At 33.6% G+C, this 9493-nt stretch overlaps 1 protein-coding gene across 1 annotated transcript; it reads left to right on the top strand.

The window, feature by feature from the left end:
- The first annotated feature begins 3835 nt into the window (after positions 1–3835).
- Positions 3836–9088, top strand: LOC110798264 (putative pectinesterase/pectinesterase inhibitor 28). Its single transcript, XM_022003436.2, has 4 exons — positions 3836–4330; positions 4989–5340; positions 5465–5827; positions 8067–9088. Exons 1-4 carry the CDS (start codon positions 3983–3985, stop codon positions 8762–8764), a joined length of 1761 nt encoding a protein of 586 aa, XP_021859128.1. The 5' UTR covers positions 3836–3982; the 3' UTR covers positions 8765–9088.
- The last annotated feature ends 405 nt before the right edge of the window (positions 9089–9493 follow it).

The raw sequence follows: 9493 nt of genomic DNA, 5'->3' as shown, positions 1-9493 counted from the left end.
GAAACATATTATTTACACATAATCATTTAGCATAATTTAGGAGCATACACTTTGTAGCGTGCCCTCCCTAGTTGCGCCCGAACCGAACAAGAACAAGCCTTTAGGACTCCAAATGTCGTCCCTCCGTAGATAGTCCACAGTACGTCCGGATCCGCCTCAAGTTAGACCAACTAGAATCGCCCTTAAGGTTACTAGGAAATTCGGTTAAGTGTTTGCAAGTGTTTGGCTTATTTTTCTTTCAAAACTTACCCTTAGAATACTTCAATCCCATGTCCATAAATTATGACCCTAGGCCCTTATTTATAGAGGTGTGGAAAGGGAATTGGAATCCTACTAGGATACGAATTAATTAAACTTAGAATCCTATAAGAACTCTAATTAATTAATTTATCCTTTTAGGAATAGGAATTTAATCATATACCAAATCCTAATAGCTTTAGGAATCATGCATGAACACAAACACACACACGCACGGCAGCCACGAGGGCCGCCCATGCGCGTGCGTGCAGCATCCCACGCCACAAGGCCCACACAGCCGTGGCCTTGGCGCGCCCTGGGCCTGCCTTGCGGTGGGCCTGGGCGCTGCCTTGGCTGGGCGTGTGGCGCGTGTTTGGTTTGCTGGGCGATGGCCCGGCTTCGTGCTGGGCCTTCGTCCTGCAGGCCTCGTCCGATGCTTATTCGTACGATACGCTTCCGATTAAATTCCCGGTTCCGGAATTCATTTCCAATACGAACAATATTTAATATTTCCGATTCCGGAATTAATTTCCGTTTCGAACAAATATTTAATATTTCCGTTTCCGGAATTATTTTCCGATTCCGATAATATTTCCGATTTTGACAATATTTCCGTTTCCGGCAATATTTCCGATTCCGGCAATATTTCCATTTCCGATAATATTTTCCGATACGTACCATGTTTCCGTTTCCGGCAACATCTACGACTTGGATAATATTTATATTTCCGATGTGATCCATATTTCCGTTTCCGGCAATATCATCGCTTCCGGAGTATTCACTTGCTTGTGACGATCTCAGCTCCCACTGAAACCAAGATCCGTCGATTCCGAATATCCATAGATGGAGTATTTAATGCCATTAAATACTTGATCCGTTTACGTACTATTTGTGTGACCCTACGGGTTCAGTCAAGAGTAAGCTGTGGATTAATATCATTAATTCCACTTGAACTGAAGCGGCCTCTAGCTAGGCATTCAGCTCACTTGATCTCACTGAATTATTAACTTGTTAATTAATACTGAACCGCATTTATTAGACTTAATATTATATGCATACTTGGACCAAGGGCATTATTTCCTTCATTTATATTGCTGGAAATTTGAAGAATTGTGTTTTCATAGAGTTTTTAAGGAATTTTAATCATTAATATAATAATTATTATGCTAGAAGATTGAATATCCAAGTTTTGATATTGGGGAAAGTTCTAAATATGTTTAGGATGTATTTAGAGTACTTTATGATTGCTGTGAATTCTATATAGGAGACTTTTGAGATTGTTAAAGTGGCCTATCAATTTGTTGACAAAAGGTACGTACATGCCTATGTGTTTGTGGATGTGGTACTATGATTGAAACCATGTTGAAATTATTTATGAAATTTACATGTTTAATGTCGTTGGATGATCATGTTGAGCATAGATTTTATTATTAGAATCATATCATCTTGGCATGGATGATTGATGCAAGCATGTTAGTTTGGAAACTTTATTTTATTTTATATATTGGTATAGATCACGATTGATCGTTGTTCCCTTTTAGCATTTCACTACTTTGTGAGGGTCGAGGACCTTGTTTAGTAGTTGATACTTTACACCTATATAAAGGTGGTTGACCATTGTTAAAGAAAAGATTGAATTAATTGGAATGAGTTCTTGATTGATAGATTTGTGATCACTTATTTAATTCCAAGATAAAAACATTTGTGAATACTTGTTGATTATATGGTTTATGTGATTGACGAGTCATAACAAAGTATTAATTGGCCGGTAAATCATGTAAAGTGAAACTGAATAGCAATAGCTTTAGACTGTGCACGTCTGAACTGATTGACAATCAGGAGTTGGTGTTCATGGTGGTAGCCCATGGCTTTTTCTGGACCGGATTGATCACCGTGTTTTATTTTATTTAAAAGGTTCCTCGATATCGTAGGTCATTAGGGATACGGAGTCGCGCCCGTACCTCGTCTTCCTTAATGAAGGCTTCTATTTAGACAACTCGGTCCATTGACTATTCCAATTAAAATAATATTAATGTTATAAAAGTCTAGTCCAGTCTAGTCATATGTGGTCTTCAAGTTAATATGTTTTGGTTGTCCTTATGTTTTATTAGTATTATGCTATGAATATTTATTCATTGATTTAGTATGTAGTACTCAGCTTTGCTGATTAGGTGTTTTGTTTGTGTGTGATGATCATGCCTATGCCTTATTGATCTTGTGATGACCCATTTTGGTGAGCAGTCTCTAAGGATAAGTAAGCATTGTCCATCTACAAGATTGAAGACGATGCATCATTGGGTTCGAGATTGGAGAGCTTGTAGTTTAGTTTTGATTTGCTAAAGTAACTTTGGTTTGTTTAATTGGACTTTAAACTTGTTGAATTAGTTACGTTGACTTTATTTTCGTTAGTTGGTTTTGGAATTAATTCCGTAGTTGACTATTTATAAATTTAAAATTATTTTATGTTATCCGCTGCAAAATTATGAATAAGCCGTTACGTTTTCACACGGGCTATAATACTTTGATAATTTTCTATATCTATATTTATATTTATTAAAAAGGTTATTCTAGGAAAGGGATAATTGTTGGGGTGTTACATTGGCGTTGGATTTTCTAGGTGAATTTTTCTCGATTTTGATGTGATCGAATAAATTAGTTCCTTGTTGTTGTGGCATTAGTGTAGTGGTGGTGGTTTTTGTGGCCAACATTAGGGCATGAGTTGCTTCAATAATAGTTTATGGTGAAGAGTGATTTAAATTGTGGAATTCGAGTGGGTCAGTAGGGGGAGGCAGTGGTGGACCATGGATCTTCCATGGCATGAGTTTCATGGAAAAGAAGACGAATATGATTTTGTTTTGTTTGTTGTATTTTGTTGCATTTGAATGTTTTTTTATATTATAATATCAATCCTATAGTTAACAATGGGTTAGATGATAATTAACTCACCAGAATTTGTGTTTGAGTTCCCAAGTGGAGAAAAAAGGTGTAGGTCCTCAAAGATGAAAAATATAAAAGGTAGGACCTCAACCTTTATCTTAACTCGAGAAAATAATATGAGAAAGAAAAGTATTTGCATGATTTTCTTAAAATGAAGGTGCGTAGGGCCTTGGAGATGAGATATGACAGATATACTTGTAACTTGTCATTAAACTCTCACATTTTAATTTTTGTATTACGTAGTACTAAATTAAAATTAATTAAGTTCAGTAAAAATAATAATTTATGTTTAACAAAACCATTTTAAGTAAAGTAAAAAAAATGAGCTAATTTCAATAAAATAAGTTTTAATTAGTAAAATCAATCGTAAGTGTATGAAAAATAAATGTATGTTTAGTGAAATATAAATTAAATTCAAGAAACACGATTGTAGTTCAGGGTAATTAATTTAAGCTCAGCAAAAAATAAGTTTGGTAATATCAAATGAAGAGAACATGGTCTAAGAAAGTATTTTACTTTTTTCTAAAAGAAATTAAAAATAGCAAAAAAAAAATCACATTTCAATTTGACAGAGTTCTTTTTGTAAGAAATTTCAATTTATACTATTTCTAGCCTATATTCCCCTAGAAATTAATAATTGGAAAATTTCATCGCAAACATAGCCCGTGATATTTTCTCCTTTCTCTTCTACCCACCTCACATTGAAGAAACAATCTCTATGCAACAAAAAAATAACAAGTAAATCAAAAGATAGAGAATCGTAGCATTTTCTTATGCATGCATCAAATTCGCCAATAGAAAAAATAAAATGTCAGGCGATCTTGAATTTAATGTAAAAGAAAGGAAAAAGAAGAAGTTAGCACTTTTGGGGGTATCTTCTTTAATGATGGTTGCAATGGTTGTGGCTGTAACGGTTGGAATAAAAGAGACAGGCCATCATATTATGGAGTCTGATAACAATGATGTCGGCTTAGCGACGTCTTCCAAGGCCGTACAATCTGTTTGTCATGTCGTTGAGCATCGTCAAGCTTGCGAGAGAACTCTTGCTCACCTCCACACCACTGATCCAAATAAAATCGTTCTAACTACTTTCAATGCTACTGTGGAAAAACTTGAGGATGCCCTTGCAAAATCTAGTTCTATTAAAGCCGGAAAGGTATTTAATAAAAAGTTAATTAGAATAACTAATATGGTTCAAGATACATCTTAATCTATGAAATATCGCCCACATAAATAAATAATTGTCATGTTGAAGCGTTTTATAAGTTATTAGTCTGGGTTTCCCGTAAAAAATAATTATTAGTCTGATTCTAGCTCACAAAAAAAATCATTTTTATATAACGGAGATACAATTTCTTAAAGCCTTACTTGGCATATTACACACAAAATAACTTAATTATCAAGTAAGCAATTGCAAGTTATTGCATGTGTACATCTTTCCTCTAGCATTTCCCTGATCACGATGAAGCAATAATGAAAATTGAAAATAATGGTGGACCACTTTTCATTCATCCTGGGAAAATGTGAAATTAATAAATATGTATGATATTGTGTAAGGGTGGAAACAAAAAAATTAAAATAAAGTCGAGTAAGGGTGTCCGTCTAATTATGATTGTATTCTATGTAGAACAAGTTAGTCATTCATGGTTTTATTCGTCTAAATATTTACTCTTGGCTTAATAATAAAGAAACCATGCTTTGAACAAATTAATTAAGATTTTTATTTCAATCGTTGTATGTTTATCGTAATTACAAGAATATATTTTTCATGCATCTAGTATAAAATTAATGTGCATATATGTTTTAATTAACAGGATGATAAAAGAACTGAAGGAGCATTGTCAACTTGTAAACAAGTAATGGAGTATGCAATTGGAGACCTTAAAAGGTCAACCGACCAAATGATCCATTTTGATTTACGTAAGAGGGATGAGTATGTCGAAAACATGAGGATTTGGCTTAGTGGAGCCTTGACATTACAGGGTACTTGCATCGATGCCTTTGAAAATACGACAGGAGATGCTGGAGAGAAGATGAAATTGTTGTTAAACATTCCACAGGAACTTACAAGTAACAGCATAGACATTGCAACGGAGCTTTATAACATCCTTAAATCATTGAATAACACAGGTCAAGCTCATAAAAGATCGTTGCTTGAGGACAAAGGTACGTTCAAGTACAATTATTTCAATAGGTTAAGGAATATATTTTTCTAAATCAAATATATAATTAATGTTAAAATGTAGATTAGTCTCAAACTAAAACGTATACTAACATTATTTCTTTGCAGGGATGGTAATTAACGAAGAGGAGCATCCACTTTGGATGGACACGAGGCAAAGAAATCTCATTCATGAAGGAGGAGCTAGCTTGATAGCGGATGTAGTGGTGGCTAAAGACGGGAGTGGGAAGTACAAAACCATAACATCTGCCTTAAAGGAAGCACCGACGACAAATGTGGATAAGGTATCAATGAGTAGTAACAATAAAATGTTTGTGATTTACATCAAGGAAGGAATCTATGAAGAAGAAGTTCGAGTGGAGGCAACAATGACAAATGTTATGTTCATTGGTGATGGACCTACTAAGACCATAATAACTGGGAATAAGAGCTTTGTTGATGGTTTTGTCCTCTATAAAACTGCAACAACTTGTAAGACAACACTCTCTATTCATCAACTTCTACTTTTACTTTATTTTTAAAGAAAAAAAATTACGTTTTCCCACCAGATACCCCTAAGGTTTTGAACAATGGACCAGATCAAACCTAGACAAAACCAGTTAAAAACCTAGATTTTTCTCTTGTTTTTCTTACACAATCACTTTCATCTACCTTAGCTTCGTTGAACCACCACTCTACTTCCATTTATTATGCTCCCCCTTCTAAATACATGTTACAAAATCTCAACTGCATTTGGTAAAGCTTTAAAAACACGAGGATATCTGGTGCATTTTTTTAAAATGTTATGGGTATCTGGTCCAAAAACGTAATATATGTAAAATACCGAAAATTCATGGCAGCATCAAGATGTGAATTTGTAAAACCTCACTCGGTGAATTTTCTAAAACTTCAGGGTATCTGGTGAAAAAATCAAAAAATATAATTAACCTGAACAAATTAAGGATTTTTTGGATAAAACCACCTTTTAAAGTTCAACTTTTTGAAATAACCACCTTATATGTTTTTTTTTTAAAAAAACCACCTTAAACTTCCAAAGTTTAACAAATCACCACCTTCTGTTAACTTTCGTCAAATGTTCCGTCAGTGGGACCCACATCCAACGGCCAAACATTAGAAAGTTAACGGAACATTTGACGGAACATTTGACGGAAGTTAACAGAAGGTGGTGATTTCTTAAACTTGCTAAGGTTAAGGTGGTTTTTTTTTTTTAAAAAAACATATAAGGTGGTTATTTCAAAAAGTTGAACTTTAAAAGGTGGTTTTATCCAAAAAATCCACAAATTAATGATTCTTATAACTTTTTCATATTTACTAATGTTTGATATTAGGGAAAACAAAAATAAATTTGAAAAATATAAGTGTAAGAAAAGTTTATGGACATTAAAGTACATAGTACGTAGTATTTTCTAATTTTACTTACAAAATTTAAGTGAATTTTAGTAGAAAACGGTTTAAGAACTATTAGTATATATACACCCTTCCGTTCCACAAAGTTCTTTCCACTTTCCGTATTTGGATGTTCCATGAATTCTTTACAGCATTCACTTAATTCTACTTTTGTCAAAAAACAAATTAGTCAACCTTGTGGGGGCAAGTTTTCTTATTACACGTATCTCTCTGATCAAAAACTATGAAAAACTTTTGAACGGCTACAACAAAATGGTAGCCAATATAACACACTAAATCTTAGCCTTAATTATTATTGATAAATCCGAACCATTGATACAGTTGACTTTTTTTTAAATGACAAACAAAGCAACGAATTAAACATGCTTCCATCTTCCCACGTTCATTTTTGTATTCAAGACCTGACCTTGTTGCCACAAATAAGATCATCATTCTGCATAACTTCTCATATTTTCAACTGCTCAATCATCGTTGAAATTCAATTGAAAAAACCATCAATAAAAACAATAATACTATTTCCACCCTTCTTCATCAAACACAAAAGCCATTATCTAAGTCATATTATCAGCAGATGATTAAATTATTTGAATACTTCCTCCGTTTCAAAAAAATTGCAACACTTTTAGTTTTGCCAGTATTCATATATTAACTTTGACCGTAAATTTTTACTAATTTACTAAAAGCGAATATGATAAGTAAAATTTGGGCAGATTAAATATCATGGTATATTTTCATAATATTAAATTTTAAGATTCTAAAAATAAGGATAATTAGAGATATTTACGGTCAAAGTTGTGTCTTGGCAAACGTGTTAATCAAAGTGTTTGAATTTTTTTGAAACGGAGGAAGTATTAGATTGATTTCGTTATAAATTACTATTTTCATTGGAAATTTAAAATTTGCAATTCAAGATTGAAATTGGAATAACTTGGAACAAGTCTTCAAATAGGGGTGAGATTTGTGTCTGCACATTGAAAGTTACGAAAAAATCTAAAGAAAAAAGAACGTCGGGGAGGAGTCATTAACATAGTGTTGTAGATATTTTTCCCCTGGACTAGACTACTGATCGGTCATGGGATGAGAGTAGAATATTTTTATTTAATATTTTTTTGATTTTAAAATATATTTCAATTTAAATACAAAATATTACATTATAAAGTAAAAGTTCAGCATAATCATTAAAAGATTATTAAATTTTGCCCAGAGGCTGAGATTTAATAAATTAAAGTGGGTACCATTTTGTTGTAGCTATTGTAAAATCATCCGAAAAAGTTTTGATAAGAATCTTTTCAATGTAATGCAGCAATATTTGGGAGGAATTTCATTGCGAAGGATATAGGATTCGAAAATTTAGCAGGAGTTGAAAAGAACCAAGCTATAGCCCTCTTAGTCCAATCCGACATGACAATATTCTACAATTGTCGTATAAACGGATACCAAGGCACATTGTATGCACATAGCTATCGACAATTTTATAGACATTGCACCATCTTAGGCACCGTCGATTTCATCTTTGGTAACGCTGCTGCCGTTTTCCAAAACTGTAAGCTTGTTATTCGAAAACCTTTGGAAGATCAAGAATGTGTCATTACTGCTCAGGGCCGACAAAATGATAGAGCGCCAACAGGGTTTGTGTTACAAAACTGTACCATTATGGCTGATCCATTGTACTATCCACTACGTAACAACAACAAAGCCTTTCTAGGCCACCCTATGAAGAAGTTTTCTCGAACGATTATCATGCAATCTTTCTTAGCTGACTCAATAGCTACAGAAGGATGGAAGCCATGGATGGGAACATTTGCGCAAGATACTTGTTATTTCGGCGAGTTTGACAACAGAGGCCCCGGTGCGAAAACGACTGGTCGGGTTAAGTGGCACGGGATCAAGAATATTAGTAAACAAGACGTTAATGCTTTTACCCCTGAAAATTTTTACGCAGGTAACCGGTGGATTATTCCAACAGGAGTACCATATGTGCCAGGAATGATGCCTATGTAGACTTAGGTATTAGAAAATAAAGAGGGTAGCAAAAGGGCGGGGGCGGCATTTGAAACCTTATTTTTGCATTTTTAGAAGGGAAAATAAGGCGATAATTTTAAATATATTGTTTGAAAAAAAAATAGTGTCAAGGTCCCCTTTCTTCTTGTGTTCCTCCCGTGTAAAAGGTGATGCACATAGAGTTTTGTAAAATATTATGTGTACTTGGAGTTATGGAACATATGTAAATGGTTCTTTCGGATTAACGTCAATTCTCTTGTCACTAACTAACTGTTTTGGACCTATATGTAGTGCACGGGTTAATTATTTCTAGTTTGAATATCAAGTACTCCCTTTATTTTATTTATTAATGAATCAATCCACTTTCTAAAAAGAGTTGTCTCATTTTCTGTTGTATCCACTTCTACTTTATTCTATTTTTGACAATCAACTTTTTAAAAGGAAAATTTGACATTAATAATCCCACCTTTCACTCATCTTCTGAAAATAATCCCAATTTTGGATTATTTTAGAATAATCCAAACTTTAGGGGTTACCATCTCAAAATAATCCGAAGTCTTTTTTTCTTGTCATTACTAAACCATTTTGGGTCTATTGTACATAGGCAAATGGATAGTTTAGATTATTTTAAGAAGATATATCCGAAAGTTGGGATTATTACAAAATAATCCAAAGTTGGGATTATTTTGAGAAGATGAGTGAAAGATGGGATTATTTATGTCAAGTTTT

Source organism: Spinacia oleracea, chromosome 5, assembly GCF_020520425.1.
Source record: "Spinacia oleracea cultivar Varoflay chromosome 5, BTI_SOV_V1, whole genome shotgun sequence".
Classification (NCBI taxonomy): Eukaryota; Viridiplantae; Streptophyta; class Magnoliopsida; order Caryophyllales; family Amaranthaceae; genus Spinacia; species Spinacia oleracea.
Note: the sequence above shows the minus strand (reverse complement) of the source record. Positions and strands in the feature narration are given on the sequence as shown.

Excerpts from the sequence above, each read along its gene's own strand:
- LOC110798264 (XM_022003436.2), top strand. The coding sequence starts at position 3,983 with ATGTCAGGCGATCTTGAATTTAATGTAAAAGAAAGGAAAAAGAAGAAG. Across the intron at positions 5,341-5,464 it reads ATCGTTGCTTGAGGACAAAG|GGATGGTAATTAACGAAGAG; the intron begins GTACGTTCAAGT and ends ATTTCTTTGCAG. Across the intron at positions 5,828-8,066 it reads CTATAAAACTGCAACAACTT|CAATATTTGGGAGGAATTTC; the intron begins GTAAGACAACAC and ends AATGTAATGCAG.